The following is an 18,510-nucleotide window of genomic DNA, read 5'->3' as shown; positions in this document are numbered from 1 at the left end:
GAGCAGGGAGCCCGATGCGGGGCTCGATCCCAGGACCCTGGGATCATGACCTGAGCCGAAGGCAGACGCTTAACGACTGAGCCACCCAGGCACCCCCAGACTTTGGATTTTAAATACCATTCTCTGCCAAAGGGAACCACGGCTCCTTGGAGAAATGGCTGATCTGGGACCACAGTTAGGAAAACCCAGGATGGGCCGGAGGCAGCTTACTGTGCCAGAGAGCAGATGGTCGGCCGTGTCCAGAGGACACGACAGCTCAGACGGACGCGCACTGGCTAATATAAATGACGGCTGTGACGGACAGAACTCACGGTTATACCCACGAGTCAAACTGACATAAGGACACAAATCGATGAGAGAAGGGAAGCTGATCCTCGCAGCAGAATGCCAACTAACAGACGTAGAAGGAATAATGGCCAATGTCATGTATGTGGTGGGGGGGACACCAGGAGGAGGTAGGCAGGGCGAGGGGAAGAGAGGGAGAAGTAACGTTAGCAGGGGTGGGCTGGGGGGGCCAGGGACACAGGAGTTCCTGTACCATCTTGCAACTTTTCTGTAAGTCTGAAATTATATCGAAAGTCGCAAAAATTTTGTAAAAATGACCACCCACTTGGGGGGCCTCGGTGGCTCAATGGGTTGGGCGTCTGCCTTCGGCTCTAGTCGTGATCCCAGAGTCCTGGGATCAAGTCCCACATCCAGCTCCCTGCTCAGCCAGGAGCCTGCTTCCCCTCTGCCTGCCGCTCTCCCTGCTTGTACTTTCTCTGTCAAATAAAATAAATAAAATCTTAAAAAAACCAAAATGACCACCCATTAGCTATACATAGTAACACACTGAAATCAACCAACCAATAAAACATCTCAGGATGGGAAGAGGGACGAATCATTAGAGAACAACAGCCCAGAGCCAATTTGGCAAATTAAACGAATCACCCATCCAACATGTGATCATGGACATCACCACCCAAATCACCAGGATCCAGCTCCTACCACACACGCTATACTTTCTAATATTCGAATGAAACTTCTTAAGCCACATTCATTTCAGGACATTTATAAATAAATCACAGACTACAGGGTATAGCTGGACTCACCTAAGAATGTCTCCATACAAATTTGGCATAACAAGAACATCAAACTGGGACGGATCCTGGACCATCTGCGAGGAATGCACGTTGTGTGTTTAGCCACCAGCCGCACCCACGACACACGACAGAAGGCAGCAGGCAAGCAAGCATTTATACTTACGTTCAGACACACTGTATCAAGGTACATCTCATTAAATTTAATATCTTTACAGTTTTCAGCAACTTCCCTGCATTTTTGCAGAAAAAGCCCATCTGACATTCGCCTGTATTTAATCAAATAAAAATGGTTGAAAGAAAGACTTGCAGAAAGAAAAGGATCAGGTCAGAGAGTAAAGTTAAGTTCAAGAAATGTTAGTTCCAGAAGCCCAGACGTCTGATTTCAATCATGGTAAAATTATTTTTTAGGCAGTTAATTAAATGCAAACTGAAAATGTTTTGGGCTATCTCTGGAAGCACAAAAGGGCATAAAAATGTAAAATGGTCTGATCAAAATAGACTATTATTTTTAATGGTTTTGTCCAGCAAAAATGAAGAAATATCTATTAACAAGAAAATGTTAAAATTGACTCATTTAAATGGTTGTACCACTGGACATGCTCAAGCCCTTTCGCTGCACATCTGGAGCAGCCTTCAGCGGACTGGGGCGAGCAGGAGGTGGACTGCCGAGCCCCCGGGCAGCCCCTGGCGCGTGGCCGAGTCAGACACACTCCCCTGGTCCACTCAGACAGCATAAGCGCGCCTGCCCTTTGACCTGCGTGGCCTCCTCGGCTAGGCGGCCACAGCATCTGGGGATCCGGTCTCCGTTGTCCTGCTCTGACAATGCCCAGTGCCTCCTGCCCCTCCAATCTGCTCACAGACGGGGGCGCCTGACCCACTGACCGGGGAAAAGAGAGGGAAGCCGGGTCGCCGGGTCAATGCTCCCCCCGACAGCCAGCGGGGCTCCGGCCCAGCCAGGACTCACATGATGTTGGCTTTGTGCACGGCCGTTACGTTGCTCCGGTGGTTGTTACGGGCGTACTCGAAGGCGAACTCTGCGATGCGCCTGCTCGCCTCCTCCGTGATGAGCTTGATGCTCTGCACGACCCCGTCCACGATCTGAGGGAGAACGGGCCCTGCCTCACTGGACTGGCTGGTGCTGGGCCACGGGCGGTGAGGACACGCCACCACGTGGGGCGTCACGGGGGTGAGTATCAGCGGCCCCAGCCCCAGGAGGCAGGTATCACAAGTCCCACTGCACGGATGAGGATAACTGAGGTGCAGAGGTGGCCACCTGCCCAAGAACACGCCTGTGAGGTGGGAGATTCACCCGCCCCAGGCCCGGTCACGGTAAGCTGTCTCTGCGAGGCGTTCCCAACAACCGGGGATCGGAACGACTGTCCCAAGTGCACAGAGACGACCCAAGTGAGAATCAAATGAACGTACCACGTGCTCAATGCCGCTGTATTCTCCTTCCGTGTTCTCCCGGATGGTGACGATGTTTACGTCAGTGTAAGGGGTTTTATAGCCCTCGATCGAGACACACGGCCGGACATTTGCATAAAGGTCAAATGTTTTACGCAGCAATAAATTCATAGATGGGTGACCAGCTGCTATTGGGGTCTTTAAAGGGCCTGTGGTAAAGAAGATGACAATGGGATACGTTCTGTGTCTTCTTCTTCTTTATAAACACAAGTACAGAATGTTTCCCTGAAACTCCAATTTTTCCTTGTTTCACTTTTCCACTGGAGCTGAGTTAGCATGAGAAGTAGCTGCGTGATACGTGTACCTTGCCTGCTTATGAACCGAGAGACGTCATTCAGCGTGTGCTCCCAGGTCACCCGCTAACCCACCGGGCCCACAGTGCAGAAGGGGTCTGTCTCTGACTTTACCTTCTCCCTGATTCAAACCAAGGAGGAAGAATTCCTGGGAGCTTTCTGGAACATTACTGCACTCCTTAGTAACACCATACACCTCCTGGGGGAGGACCAGGCTCGGCAGTATCTGACCCTCACCACCACCCATGAGGTAACAACACTCTTGCTGTTATTTAAGAGAACGGAAGGGGTGCTGGGTGGCTCAGTCGGTGAAGCGTCTGCCTTCGGCTCAGGTCATGACCTTGGGGTCCTGGGATCGAGTCCTGCGTCTGGCTCCTGCTTCTCCCTCTGCCTCTGACCCTCCTCCCCCGTTCATGCTCCCTCTCCCTTTCTCTCTAATACATAAATAAAATCTTTAAGAAAATAAAGTAAAATAAACTAAAATAAAAGTGAAGGGGAAAAAACAAAAGCAAGAGTAAGAAACTGGCCCAAGCCTCCCAGTGGTACGTGGCAGAGATGAGATTCAAACTTGCATCTGTCTGCACTTACAGCCTGTGCTGAATGGGATCCGGGCACATGCTCATATTTTGAATCATGACTTGAAGCATATATTAATTAAAATGAGAACAAAAACGTGAAAAGTGTGCAAAAGGTAAATCTGGGTGAACATAAATATACACTTTCATTTGACACTGGCCAGTAATCCTTTAATGTTCTTACTGGGGAAAAATGCGTCCCAAGTGAAAAACCACCTCACCACGGGTAAGTTGCTTCATGTGGGGTATACAACGTAAGGGCAGAGAAGGCGAACCTCTGTGTTGTGCACCTGAAACTAACATAACAGTGTGTGTCAGCTACACTCCAATAAAAACATTCTGAAAAAAGAAAGAAGTTCCCTCATAAAGGATGGTTTTACTTTAACATGGTCAGGCCTTATTTTGGCTCAAATGTATCCTAACCTTTCAAAAATTAACACCTGTAGCAGAAATCCACAATAGCCACCATATCCACTACCTTTCAAGCCCATCTTGTTCTTATCCATGGACTCTTTGGCTTCGGGAGGGATCATCCACTTTCCTCCGGGCCCTTGAATGGCGGTGACATTCCGCTCCTCCCACTGAATGGGCGCCTAGATGCCACAACACAGAGCACAGTGAGCTGCAGAGACGCTGGTGTGACCTGCACGCACACTCCAAGGACTAGCGTCTTCAACTCTGGGTGAACTGGTGAAAACATACAATAAAGGTCCAGAAAGTTCCTGGCACTGGAGATGAGATGTCATTCCCTGGTGTGCCCAGAGGGCCTCTCTGCCGCTACCCTGTCCAGTCCGCACCGAGTTGCCACCTGCCCACTTATTTTTCTCACAACTCTTACCGTGGCTAAAATAAGAATAGCACGAGGAGAGGAGAAATACAGTGGGCAGAAACACTGCAGAGTAGAGACACGGGCGTGAGCCTAGAAATCATATGCTAAATGAAGGAAGCCGATCATAAAAGACCACACAGTAGAAGACTCTCTTCATACAAGTGTCCAGAAGAGGCCAATGTGTGGACCCAAAGTAGACGAGTGGTGACCTAGGGCCGGTGGAGGGAGGGGTGGGCTGAGGGGGCTGGGGGTTGGGCAGCGAGTGCTAACGAGGGTAAGGTTTCTGTTTGGGGGGTGAGAATGGTCTAAAATTAGATCACGGCGCTGGCCGCACAACTCTGAGCATGCACTGAAGACCATGGACTTGGACCGCACACGGCAAACCAGCAAACCGTGCGTTGTATCAGTTGTATTTCAGTAAAGCTATTTAAAAACCCCAGATACAGTCCATAAGCCATGCAGGCATACGCCAGAGTCCCCTCCTGCCCTCTGTGCGCCCCGACAGCAGGCACGGTGGCCACCGACCAGGCGGAGGTAGGTGTCCCTCCGCGGGGCGCTTACAGCAGGTGACCGGTCATACTGGCTCTCTGCACAGTCTGCCACTGGGGAGGCATCAGCCCCTCCACAGGACCTGTGCTTACGAAAGCTGTATGTGCAGTTCAAACCCACCCCAGGCCTCATCCTACAGGAGAGCATGGGACTTCGCCTAGCAGCTCAAGGGCGATCAGACAAAGCCCAACTTTCCTGTATTCCCCAGACAAAAGCGTTTTAAAGTAGCTACTGCATGGAAGCCTGGGCCATTAGAATAACCGTCCCTCACGCTTGATGGTAATACCAAATCGGGACCTTTTTTTGATCTTTCAAAATCTCCTAGACGGTTTTGTGAATTATCAGTTCTAGTCTTGCTGGCAGGAGACAGGACTGAGGCAGGCAGGGGACCGGCAGGGCTAAGCCCCGCGCGGCAGCAGCACGACTCGGATGACGTGACGAAGCCAGCGTGCCCACTGCTGTCCCCGCGGCACTGAAGTCAGGGTCGTGGAGACGGGCGACACCTTCCACCTCACACAAGTCGTCCTAAGAGCACACAGACTCCAACTACCCGAGAAGGGTTCTCTACAAATTATTACGAAAGGTGTTTTTTAAACACACTTACTTTGGCAGCATCAAAAATCTTCATAACCGCGGCTGAGATCTCGGGGCCAATACCATCTCCTGGAATTAAAGTGACTGTCTGAACCTGAGTGTAAGAAATCACCAAAGAGGACAGTAAGGATTAATTTTTGAAGGTTTGGAAAGAATATCACTGACAGAGAAATCCAGCTCATGGGGGGGTGCTCAAGAAGACCTGAAGGCCGGGGCACCTGGGGGGCTCAGTCGTTAAGCATCTGCCTTCGGCTCAGGTCATGATCCCAGGGTCCTGGGATCGAGCCCTGCATCGGGCTCCCTGCTCAGCGGGAAGCCTGCTTCTCCCTCTCCCACTCCCCCTGCTTGTGTTCCCTCTCTTGCTATCTCTCTCTGTGTCGAATAAATAAATAAAATCTTTAAAAAAAGAAGACCCGAAGGCCTTCAGGAAAAGAGACGTCCCTCCAAGAGCTCACCAAAACGGAGGCAAGACTCAAGAGACTCTACTCTTCACCTGAGTTCAGAGACTCTAATAAATGATGCTCTTTAGATAAAACAAAAATAAACTACAATTGATATTTTTTTTGACAAGCTACAAAGAGACCAATTAATTCAAGTCTATGCAACCAAAGAGAACAAATTTCCACAAGGTTCTCTCACTGGAATTCAGAGGGTTTCCCATAAAGGCAACTGCTCTCCTCTCCACTGGGATCCTGGAAAGTTAGGTCCTCACCCAACTGCTCAGGCTTAAAAAACACTTTCAGACGTGTTCCCAGAAGACTGCTGCGGTCTGTTCTAGAACCAGAGAACATCAGACTTCCAATCACAAGGCGGTCCCCGCTTTTCTGAGCCCCTCTGTGACATCCGCTCCTCAATGACAAGTATCATCGAGCGGAGCCCCGCAGAGTTTCTGTGTGGCCTACAAGAACAGCAAGTGTGGTCACGCCTGCAGAGTCTGAGTTAGACGTAGAAGGATAAGGGTGTTTCTAATATAAGGCCAGTGCTTTACTGCAAAGACTTCAAACAATCAAGCCAGCATTTCAAGCGTAGAAATAAAAATGTGTAAAGGCAAGTGATGACGGGATTTTCAGGAGTTAATTCAGAACCCCTCTCCCCACTTGGAGACCATAAGTGTCATTACCTGGGGACCTTCTCTCACCAGGAAGTCTGGCCCAGACAACGGTCCCTGGTCTTTTGCCTTCCACTGATACTCACTGAGCAGGTAGACTAATTATTTCTGAATTTCTCTGTATTACTGAAGAAATCTTTTTAAAAACTTAGTTCCTCTTCTTATTTCCTTCAAATATAACCCCCTTCCTACCAGGCAAATATCTTTACCAAATGGACAGCTTAAATCATAGCAGAGAGCAATGATCATCCCCTCAGCTCTCAGAGCGCGTTTGAAATGCTAGCGTGGCCAGCCTGGCGCTTGAAGTGCAAGCCTCATTCTGCGTCTTTTGCACAAGCAGAGCCAAAAGAACCCTTTGGCTTCTTCTTCCTGTTCTCCCAACACGTAATACTAAATGTCATCAGGCCACCAGAAGAATCTACTTTTCTTCCACAGTATAGAAAGTCAGTGGGAAAAAAAGAGGTACAATGGTCTTATAAATCCCTCCTAGAGTAAGACGTTATATGGGAGTAGAGGAATTATGAAATCCAAATCAGATTCTGTAAGAAGGGGGTAAAATAAAAACAAATAGGAAGTCACTGACCCACAGTCTTAGAATGCTCTAAAAATGTGGTATCAGCTTTTAAAGCACAGAATTCTAATGCTGGGAATTCTAAAAGCAGCAGATTTAGTAAGAAATAGGAGATCCACTAACATGTCTACAAAGACTGCATAAGGACGTATGAGCCCACAGGGCTCAGACAAGTTTGAGGCATTCCTAATAGCGGTCAATCTACTGTTTTTAGGGAAGCTCACAAAATAAAAATGCAAAACAGGCTTTGAAGCTTCTCAACAATTTTCTCTGAACTTGTACAAGTTTTGAAAAAAACTGTCTTACCAAAATGAGATTTCGAAATGAAGTAACAGGCTCAAGGGTGATTTCTATTTTTAACCAGGCTCCTTTAAGACATTAATGTGACAGGCTTACAGAGCCAGCTGTAACAGAATTCTTAAATGGGCAAGTGATCCAATGGATTTATGCGTGTTAGCCAAGAATTTAAATACCCAGCGTAAGTATGACAAGTTTTCCCTAATTTTAAATAAATGGCGACAAAAAACTATATAATAAACGTGTTAGAGCATCTTTCTTGAGAAACTTCTAAAAGGAAAATAAAAGATGTAATTATACTCACACCACCAGCAAAACCTCTGGTCACCTGTTTTTGGTTGTGGAATGCCCCCAGCAGCCGAGAGACCTACATCAATATCAACAAAGAAATGTCATGCACAGAATTAAACCACATATAGTGAGGCATAGGGATGAGGCCATTTCTGAAGGCTGATGATGCTGCAAGTTTGCACACATATATTCAGGAACTTCTACGAATATCTGTCTCATGTATTAGCTCAATGTGACAAGCTATCTCAGATTTGAAAACCTAAATATCTGGTTTATCTTTGCTTTGAAATTTAAGTACTACATATTTTTAAATTTGATTTGATGAATATGTTGTCAAAAAATGTTGAAGGTGGAATGAAACTATCCCTTTTTAGTTCAAACACTGGACTTTTCTCAGATGATCTGGAAGGTTTTATATCAACATTCTTGACTACTGGGTCAATTTGGGGAGAACACATACTCTAAGAAAACTATCACTAATTTTAGAGCTGGAAGGGTCCTTAAAAATTCCAGAGCCCAACTCACTCATTATACAGGCGGAGACATCAGTGTTTCATGGGTCAGGATTTGCCTGCAGCCACAGGGTGACCAGAGACCAGAATTCAGGTCTCCTGACTCCTAGTCCAGTGTTCCTTCAGTTACACACTGTGCCTACTCTTCTCCCATGAATATTTAGTAATTACACTTTATAATAACAAAAATCTAACGAAGTTTATTTAATACCATTTGACACCTGTGTCATACAGAATGAAGATTTTACTTATTTTTTCTGATAAGTAATGACACGGTCATTAATAATAACGTGGTCATTATATAATTGTTAATTGCCAGGAAAGGGGATACAGAAAAAAGTGACCCCCTAACTCCACTAGCCCAAGATGTTACCACTGGTATAATGGTTTCCACTCAACACTATCAGACACTAGAAACAGAAATTTTAAAAGGTTACTTTGAACTTTAATAACTGAGTCGTTGAAAACTGGTATAAAGTCCTATTAAGAAATTGGGTACATACACCAAAGGTACTAAAATTCATTACAAGTTATAAACGTAACTTCTTTTCATGCCAGATACATAAGCAAAGATACATTTGTTATATGCCGCCTTAGTCTTCCTTTCCCGGGACCGTCCTCATAAGGCCTGGCCCTTTGCTGTCACACTGGAATCTACTAACGAGACACCAACGAACAGCCAAGCAGGTATGAATGAACTGTATACTCTAACCTGGCAACTACAGTCATCTCTCTGGACTGAAAATAAAAAACAGGGCCAGACCCAAAGGACACTCTATGCCAAAACCACGGGCAAAAATCTTAACCCTAGACCATGATTCATCCGTGGACAGATGGGCTGCTGGAAGAGAGGCCGTGTAAAAGCTACTCGGTGACAGGAACATTATAAAATTTGCAAGAGTGCTTCTGCCCACCCCAGCCCAGAGAGAGGGGGAAGACATTCATACAAAACAGGACCATGTCTTTGTGACAGAAGACCCAACCAACAAGTGATTTAAAATGTCAATCCACAAGCACAAACATTTCTGTTTTAGTCACTGTTGGATCTCCAGTGCCTACCAGAGCACGGGGCTCTCAGGAGGGGCTCGCAGGAGGGGCTCAATGAGTATTTTTTGGAGAAACACAAGCCAGCCTCAATCATCTCCTTTATCTGATGAATCCCCATCCCAGTAAACATCTTTAATACTTGCGACGATTTTCTCTAACAATCAGTCTGGTCCATGTTTGTCATCTCTCCTATGTGATCTTACAATAAGGCAGTATACATCTAAGTCATTAAAATGACCCAGAACTGTACGTAAAATGAGATTTTTTAAGGCAGAGACTGTCTTGTACTTTATAACCTACCTGTACATACATTACATTATGTTATCTCTATAAAACCTGGAGAGGTAGGTATTAGTGGCCCTTTTCAGATAAGGAGACTAAGGCCAGGCCATAGAGCATGAACTGAACTTCTGACTTCAGGTCCTGGGCCAACGGAATCCATGGCTCCTCATTTCCTTTATTACCTTCATAATCTAACTTAACATACAAATAAAATGTTGGATGTACGGCAGGTACTCACTCAATAAGTATTTGCTGCTGGGGAGCTGGCTCATAATTACAGCATTTTATAACCAGAAAGGTCTTTAGAAACCTAGTATTTTCTCTAAATAATGCTTTTTTAGAAAAAAAAATTTAAGCTGCAGACCACTTTTTCCAAATTAAACCCTACATGGAACCCCAATAGAGGAACTGCTCTGACTGAAACATCAGCCCAGCATCCCCAGCATCCTGGGGCATGGGGCTGAGGCACTTTCTGCTCCAACCCCTAAAGGGAGAAACGGGCCCCACAGAGGGGCAGTGATGGGCAAGGGCCACACGGGAGTCTGTGACAGGGGAAAACCTCATCTGATTCCACAGCCCAACACTTTCTGAACACCCACTATGTGATTTTTTCTTGCAGTCCACACTACAGGCAAAGCAAATCGACCGCACATCCATTATCAATAGTGCTGCTTTAGTCCACCTCTCTGGAGGCTCAACGGACCTACCAAAGATGAGTCAGGTATTAAGTGGGGTGAACTCCGCGATGAAAGGTTTGATTTCTGCTGAGACAGTGGCACAGAAATCACTTTACCTTCAGGAGCAAATGTGGCAGAACAGTGACTGTCACACACTAAGCCAGGTCTGGAGGGGGTAACGAGGCAGAACCCACTTACTGAGGCCCAAGAACCACTGTCTGCTGGTGACTGCAGATAAATGTACTGAATGCTGGGAAAGCCTGATTCATGTGCTCCTTCTGCATGTACTAATGCTTTCACATTACTGCATTTAATCCTGAGACAACTCTGTGAGGCAAACGCAGGTATTCTACAGACGGGCAGACAAAGCTCAGAGATGTAAAGTAATGTGCTCAAGGTCACACAGCCCATCAGTAGCATTGCCCCGGATTCGAACCTAGATCTCCGGGTGTAGACTTCCAACGTAGAGCTCTTTTCACTAAATCACAGTGATCTGGGACGCTCTTTAAGCTCAAAGCAAAGGAGAGACATAGCACCAAATTTTACTAAAATAAATAAAATAAATGGAATTGCTTATGGTAGATTTCTAGGGGGCCATTCGGGAAGCTCAACAGGAGACCCGAGGGCCTACTTTTCCGCGTGCCTGTTATCTGTGTGTGGCCTTGGCCACGAGTAGGGAGAATGGGACTGAGAACTAGGAAGCCCCCAGTTCCGACCCCGACTTCCCGCGTGACCTTGAGCGGCAGCGTCTGCAGACGCGAACCCAGGAACTGCAGGGGAGCCCTGACGCCCCTTCCGGCTCCGGCTCCGGCCCCGGCCCCGGCCCTAGCTGTCAAGGGCAGCGACAGCTCTCCTCGAGGTCGGGGCGTTCTTCCCAGTGACAGGGCGGGGGGCTGGGTTGGGATGTCCCGGGGGCCGGGGGCCCGCGCCGTCCGATGGCGGGCCCGGGTGTCCCCGCGAGCCCCGGCCCCGCCGGCCGAGCCTGGGACAGCCTCTTCCCCGCCACCCTCCGGCCCCGCCGGCCGCGCTCGGGCCACCCCCCCACTCCCGCCCCGGCTCCAGGCGCAGGCCCGGCCCCCGCGCGGCGCTCGCGGGGAACACCCGGGCCCGACCGTGACCTTGGCCCCGCCTCAGGCGCCGCCGTCCAGGCACAGGGCCGCCCGCACCGTCCGCTTCCGCCGAGGCCCGCGCGCCCGCACTGCCGCCGCCCGGTCCGCGCGGCCCGCCCGCAGCACATCCGCCGGCCCGGCTCTCACCTTGGAGATCCACGCGGGCCCCGCCATCGCGTCCCTCCCGGCGCCGCGACGACAGCAGCGGCAGCAGTGCGCAGTCGCGCAGTCCGGGCTGGAGCCCCGCCCACCGCGGGACCACGCCCGCACCTAGGCCCCGCCCCGGAGCCCCGGCCCCGCCTCTGCCTGGTCCAGGCCTGGACGGCCGCCGTCTGCGCTGACCAATCGCCTGGCTCCCCTCTCAGTGACGTGCAGAGGCGCGACCCGGAAGCCTCCGGGAAGGCCCTGCCCCCTCCTCCCGGCTGCGGCAGTGCCGGGGCTGGCGGGACGCGGCGCATCCGCAGTTTGCAACCTCGTGCGGGTACGGGGACGGCTCGCTTACTTCACAGATGCTTGTTGTGGTGTGACAGCGTCACCGACGTGTGGCCCCAGAAGTCCGGCGGTCTGTAGTGAGCGCTGGGTCCGGTCCGGCACGGCCCCGCGGACCCGGGCGTCGGGCGTCACGGCCCGCGCGGGCGAGGCTGCAGGCGGTGCGGGGACGCGCGGGGGCGGGGGGGGCCGGGGGGGACCTCGTCCCGGGGGAGGGGAATGGCCGGGGGAGCCTTGTCTCCGGGAGGGGGTGTCCAGGGAAGCCTCGTCCCAGGGGACCCCCGGGCCGCGGCGACTTAGAGTAGGCCTCCCCTGCCCGCCGTGCAAGGTGATGGTTAGGTGAGAAATGACGCCCAAGGCCTTCGTGAGATAAAACAACCAACCGCAGCTACGCCTGGCTGTCGTTGGGCCTGGCCGTCGGGCCTCGAAGGGTCCACAGACCCTCTCCCTCCGTCCCCTCCAGGCGCGCCCTGCCCTGTCCCCACCAGCCCTCCTCTCCTCTGACAGGACCACCCTGGCTCCCGAACTCCCGGCTCTCTCTCGCGGTCACCTCTCACCAATGCATAGTTTCAGCCATATTCCTGCCCCTCCTTCCAGCCGCACAGTCCTGGAGCGCCAGCCAAGTAGGACTGCTGGCCAGCCCCCAAATGCTTCCCATGTTTGACTCGCGCCACAGTCGTGCCATTCCCTCTGCCTGACTGCCCTTTCGTCCCCTTCCCACCTGCTGAAATTCCAGCCACCTGTTAAGACAGCTGGGGTGTTGGTTCCTTCAGGGAAACCCCCAAGACCTGCCCACCTATCCCCGCTCCCTACTCAGAGCTCCCCAGCACTTGATTTCCACCTCCCCTGGGGAACCTCACGTTCTTTCCTGCTGTGTACCTTTGAGATCTTCCTCCAGCTGTCTTTGCTTCTGGAACAGAAACCAGCATGTTTTCTGCTCAGTGACTATAAAACGAAGACCGAGTGACTTTCTCCAATCTCTGTTGAATCTCCACAATAACCCCATGAGGAAACTGAGGTACAGCGGGATGCAGTGGTGCTGCATTATACTGGGAAACATAATTACTGAGAGGTCATTGGTTCAACAAGGCCTCCCAAGAGGAGGAGTCCTATCAGGTGCACTGTGAGGAGAAGAAACGAGTAAGCCCCAGCCCTACCATCCAGGTCTACTGAGGGAGAAACCCAGACACTGAGACAGTGATGGGTGTTTGAAGGGTTGTGAACAGAGTGGGGTTGGTTGGGGAAGATTCCACTGTGAAGATGGAATTTAAAGCAGTCCTTGGAGAGCTAAGAAGTCAGCAGCCTGAGATGGGGTCAGGAGAAGGGACCAGTGCCAGCAAAGACTTGGAGGCAAGAAAGCGTCAAATTTTCAGAAGCCCAGGTGCTGAGGACTGAAACAGACCTCGGAGGTTTCCCAGTCCAACTCCCACAGCAAGGTGCTCCGTGCCTCCTGAGCATCTGCAAGGACATCGGGGAGACAAAAAGCTGCCTCAGCCCCAGCTGGGACCTGTTCCCTGGACCAGGCCACAGGCTCCAGAACCCCTCAGACATTCTTGAGCTCCTCCAACATGCAGGTCACTCCCCTCTGGACACGCCCCTGTGTCCTGTCCTTGCACTTTGTAGCATCCAGAGATGCCATTAACAGTGTTTGCCACTCAGGAGAAGGATCTAGAAGGTGTGCCCTTGTTTAGGACTACAGCACTACCCAATCCAAGTGTGTTTTATTCTAGACAATGTTTTTAATTGAGACAGCATTCTTAATAAATCAGCAAAATATACATACCAAATGCTTCTTTTTACTTTTTATAAAAAGAGCACAAATTTATTTCAGTAGGGTTTCCCTAATTTATTTTCCTAAATATTAGAACTTTAGTAAGTAAATCGGCAAGGGACCTGAACAATCAGTTCACAGCCAAAGAAACACAAACTTTTAAAAGGTCCAACGTAGGGGCCCCTGGGAGGCTCAGTCGGTTAAGCATCCGACTCTTGATTTCAGCTCAGGTCTTGATCTCAGGGTCATGAGCTCAGGCCTGCACTGGAATTTAACATACCTGATGTAGGAAACATGACATCAGGGTTCCAAGCCGACAGCCAAGAAAGAATTCTTAAGACGTCTTTGGTGCAAAATAGTGGTTTTATTAAAGCACAGGGACAGGACCCGTGAGCAGAAAGAGCTGCTGCCCCGGGATTGTGAGGGGTGACTGATAATATACTATGGGGTTGGGGGAGGTAAGGAAAAGGGAGATTTCAAAAGAACTTTGATATGCTAAAGAGGACCTACGGGATACTGGAGGCCTTGCATTGTCAAGTTTAGGTTGTTTTTCTCCTCTAGCAAGATATTAACATTACGATAGTTGGGAGATTCCTGGAAGAAAATCACACAGGTCCCACCCAGGGGTGGGGGGAGGTTGCAGGGGGTCAGCTTGTGCTTTGTCTTCAGTCAGCCTTCTGCTCCCTCATCGGTATCTTCTGTGCTCTGCTATGACTTCTTTCTATCTGTGAGCAAAAACTAGCAGGGAACCTGCTCCCAGACTCAGTCTCCCGCTCAGTGAAATCCAACTCCAGTCTCCCTGTTGCTCAAGTCAGAAGACTTGAGGGTCAGCTCTATTTTTTACAAGTGATCTAGAATTAGATAATTCCCACCTGCACTGCTCCCTCCCTGGTCTAAAGTCCTCTCTGGGCAGAAAATGCCAAACTTCTGATCATGGCTGCTGGCTTTCTCATGACCAGATCCCCTCCAGGAGCCCACCTGGGGGTCACCTCATTAGAATGAAGGATGCTCCTGTCAGGAGGATACAAAGGGTTCAGGGGCCCTGTGTCAGAACCAGGGACAAAGCTGTTATATTGTCTTTAAACATTTCAGTTGAAATAATGTGAAGTGTTAAGAGTTTGAACCCATCACTACAGAAACCCATAACTACAGAAAACTACAGCCCATGGACAAGCTTTGGCCCAATGCCTCCTTTTGGACAGCTAAGAATTGTTTTCACACTTACACTTTTAAATGGCTCATAAAAATCAAAAGATAATGCTTTGAGGGGCGTCAATTATATAAAATTCAGGTTGCAGTGCTGATACGTAACGTCTAGCTGGAACACAGCCAAGCCCACGTGCCTGGTATGGCAGCTTTCAGAGCAGAGGCAGGTGGAGCACAGACTGCGATGGGGTGTCCTGCAGAGCTGAAACTCTCCCATCTGGCCCAAACAGAGAAAGCTTGCTGAACCACAGAGTGATGGTGTTCAGACATTTTAGTCTCAAGACTATTTCTCACTCTTAAAATTTGAGGCCCCGAACTTTGTTAATACAGATTATTCATGTTTATCCTAAGTTAAAATTGCAAATGACCCCTATGGCTGTGTTAAAATGTGTTTTAAGTAACTATAACACCACCACTATACGTTAGCTGAGTTCAAGTATATTTTCAAAGACAATAAACATTTAGTGAGAAGAGTGTCAGTCCTGGAGACTCCACTCTGCACTCGTGAGAATTATATTTTCTATTATGGAGATAATACTGTGGACCTCACAGACCCTCTGAAAGGGTCCCGGGGACCGTGCTTGGAGAAGGGCTGCCTGAGGCAGTGAGGACTTTCCGCAGAAGCCCACACTCCAGGGGCTCTTCCTCCAATGCCTCCACGGCGGAGAGCATCTGGGCAGCAGGGGATCTGCTTGTGAGCACACAGATGCTCCAGTGGCGGAGTTCCCGCATGTGAGGTGCCGCCCAAGGGCCTCTGCTCTCGCACGGACAGCGCACGAGGCTCAGTGGGCCCTGGGTCTTAGATGTCCGTCTGGCCTCAGGTTCAAGCTGCTGAGGACGCCATCATCTGATCCCGAATTGCAGGCTGGCTGGATCTCGTTCCTCAAATATTGTTGCTTCTGCTTTGGACTAAATCTTTGAACAAGGAAGCTTGTGACAACACCTAAAAGGACAGGTCTTCAGCCCTCCGTGTGCTCACAGAGCAGGTTCTGTGACTGCAGAGGGCCTCCTTGCTAGTAAGTGATGGTCCATGGCCCACAGTCCAGTCTGCTTGCAATGACCCCCCCCCCAATAGCAAGATTTGTGCATGTACCACTCACCACTGGAGATAACTCAGATCTACAGCAAAATTGAACCCAGTGGTAAATGACCTGCCTTGGTCATTTCCTGACAGACATCCCCCAGTGATCCAGGGGAGGTGAGGGGCTTGGGCCAAAGTGATGGGGGTACAATGCTAGAGGCCGGGGCACTCTGGCTAGAGCAGCCTATGCTGATGGGTGAGTATGGGGTGAGGGAAGGAGGGGGTCACACCTCCGAGGATTTTAAAGGCACCTGGAAGGGTGGATGGGATGGTTTGCAGGGGAGGCTGAGCCTCCTCCCTCAACAACAGGACCGTCCCCATTGGCTTAGTCCCATTCTAGGCCACTGGGAACTTGGCACATCCAGAATGGCTTTTGGGGGAGGGCCCAGAACAGGCCCACAGGGGCCACTCAGGGAGGTGGGCTCACCTTTTTTGCTCTGTACTAAAGGGCTTGGTCACTTGACCCTCCAGGAGCAGTGACTTGATTCAACGTGTGAACAAGTCCAGAAAATGTATTCTTTTAAGAAATGTTGATTCAGTGTTTACCAAGACCTTGTCTTAGACCCTGGGGATAGAGCCCAATAGAATGTGGTGCGCCCTCCTGAGCCCTAGCGTTTAGAGGACATAATACCTGCCCCCTTCAAAAGAGATAGCCCCAGACGATATGTTCACTCATCCACAAATATGAAGATCTGTGTGTAAAATGCTGGAGATTACAGGAAAATGAGCAGACAGACTGTCCAATGCTAGGGATGGAGATTTAGTGGGCGGTTGCAGGGGACCCAGGAACTGCTCACAGATTATTCCAGCAGCTCTTGGGGAGAGGCCAAGATGACCAGTGCGCTGGGAACAGAGATGAGACTTCAGGGAGGAATGAGGTTTGGATTGCCCCTAAGATCGAGAAGAGTCAGATAAGGTAGGACATTCCAGGAGGGACCCTGACGCTGGTAAAAGTCATGGTAAAAGTCACGAGAGATAGGGCAGTGAAGGACAAAGGACAGGTCTGCAGGGAGCATCTTTACTTTAGAAGATGTCCCGCCTTGGCCTCGGGCCCAGGACACTCCATCTCCACCATAAAGATCCCCTCAGACTCTAAGTCTTAGAAGAACTTCTTGCAGATCAAGGACATTTCGTCACAAAGAATAACAGCTAGTCAAGGAGGAAGGACAGGGAAAAGGAAAGAGGTTAACGTTTTATTGTATTCACTCAGACCCTTTACCTCCTATCAAGTTCACTCCTTGGGTTTTCTGTAGCATTGATCCCTCCTGTTTTCCTTCCAAATTTTAAAATAAACTTTATGGACTGAGTCAGAAATGAAAAAGCTAACGTTTAATGAGTGCTCACAAGTGTCAGGCACCACTGTGGGATCCTCAGCTCGAACACCAGAGAGAATCTCACACACGCTCTGGGCTCTAAAATGTCACCTTCTCTGAATTTCTGCTCACATACCCTGCAACCTTTCCACCGTGGAGGCCATCACACGTGTCCAATACACGTGAAGGCTGCTCAGCAATCCCCTGGCTTCTGAATTGCTTCCCGCCCTTCTCACAGCAACAGATTATGCCTCATGACTCTTGGGATTTGAACAGGGCAGCTTGTCTGCTTAGCCCATGGTTGCTGTTCTCACCTGAAGGTGGCAAGATGTTGAGAAACCTCAAACAGGAACCTCAGGTATAAAAGGAAAATGTAAAAACACCAGGGATTCTGTCAAAGAGGGAGGGACCCGGGTTCCCATCGGAACCCCTAACCTCCAGCAGTGATTCTCAAAGTGGCGTCCAGGGCCAGCAGCACCTGGGACCTTGTTAGCCCCCCACATTCTGGGCCACCCCAGACCTACTAAATCAGAAACCCTGGGAGTGGAGCCTCCCAAGTGGTTAAAGAAACAAACCACCTATTTTAAAGCGTAACGTCCTGAGCTCATGGAAGTCCAGGTGCGGCACAGCCCAGGTCCTGCCACTTCCTCGCGGTGGGACCCGGGGCGAATTACCGAACGACTCAGCCTGTTAGCTCACCTGTACAATGCGGAGAATACCAGTAGAATCAGCTGTGCGGGTTAGCAATAACACATGTTTGGGCTGGACCCCTGAAAGGACTTAGCGGTGACTTTATTTGCTGCGGCCTCTGGCATTTGCTTCAAAGTCCAAGAAAACTTCCTGGCCTTTGTCCCACTTCTCTGGACACCGTAAGTCCTGTAAATCCTCCCCAGCCGCACGTGTGTACCCAGGGATGCAAAGAAAGGCCAGCCAATCCTGCCGCCTCCCTAAGACCCCGGAGGGCCCGAGATGCCCTGCCCAGGCAGTGGCCAGAGGCCGGATGGGTCTCCAGCTCATTGACCCCTCCTGTGCCCCGGAGGGCCGGCCCTGGGTCGCGCCGCGAGACCTGGATGCCGGTACCCAGTCCAGGGCTCGCCTTCCGGACGCCCCCCGCCCGGGTGAAGGGGCGCCAGGCCTACTGCCCCCTCCCTACCCCTGCGCCACGGAGTCTTCCGGGCCGCCCGGCCGGAAGTCTTGGCCCCTCCCGGCCTGAGGTCCTGGCCCCGCCCCGCTGGTGGTCCAGGCCCCGCTCCGCAGGTGGTCCAGGCCGCCCGGCCGGAAGTCTTGGCTCCTCCCGGCCTGAGGTCTTGGCCCCGCTCCGCCGGTGGCCCAGGCCCCGCCCATCTGGTGGTCCAGGCCCCGCCCGGCCG

The 18,510-nt window shown here is 50.5% G+C and overlaps 1 protein-coding gene and 1 long non-coding RNA gene across 3 annotated transcripts in view; one reads left to right on the top strand and one right to left on the bottom strand.

Annotated features, from left to right (window-relative positions):
• IDH3A (isocitrate dehydrogenase (NAD(+)) 3 catalytic subunit alpha) overlaps positions 1 to 11,519 on the bottom strand; it is a 14,286-nt gene extending 2,767 nt beyond the window's left edge. The window contains exons 1-8 of one of the 2 annotated variants that reach the window (XM_021680612.1): positions 11,428 to 11,519; positions 7,667 to 7,729; positions 5,397 to 5,480; positions 3,893 to 4,007; positions 2,508 to 2,695; positions 2,047 to 2,180; positions 1,246 to 1,348; positions 1,092 to 1,156 (exon numbers count right to left, since the gene is read on the bottom strand). In XM_021680612.1, the coding sequence (XP_021536287.1) occupies positions 1,092 to 1,156; positions 1,246 to 1,348; positions 2,047 to 2,180; positions 2,508 to 2,695; positions 3,893 to 4,007; positions 5,397 to 5,480; positions 7,667 to 7,729; positions 11,428 to 11,454 (779 nt within the window). In that variant the 5' untranslated portion in view covers positions 11,455 to 11,519. The remainder of the gene's footprint in view (positions 1 to 1,091; positions 1,157 to 1,245; positions 1,349 to 2,046; positions 2,181 to 2,507; positions 2,696 to 3,892; positions 4,008 to 5,396; positions 5,481 to 7,666; positions 7,730 to 11,427) is intronic. The other variant, XM_021680613.1, reaches the window with a different exon arrangement.
• A 292-nt stretch (positions 11,520 to 11,811) lies between these two features.
• LOC110572344 lies at positions 11,812 to 13,551 on the top strand. Its single transcript, XR_002479849.1, has 2 exons — positions 11,812 to 11,849; positions 12,277 to 13,551. It is a non-coding gene; the product is annotated as an uncharacterized LOC110572344 (long non-coding RNA).
• Positions 13,552 to 18,510: the final 4,959 nt, after the last annotated feature.

Source organism: Neomonachus schauinslandi, chromosome 9 (assembly GCF_002201575.2).
Source record: "Neomonachus schauinslandi chromosome 9, ASM220157v2, whole genome shotgun sequence".
In the NCBI taxonomy this organism is placed as follows: Eukaryota; Metazoa; Chordata; class Mammalia; order Carnivora; family Phocidae; genus Neomonachus; species Neomonachus schauinslandi.
Note: the sequence above shows the minus strand (reverse complement) of the source record. Positions and strands in the feature narration are given on the sequence as shown.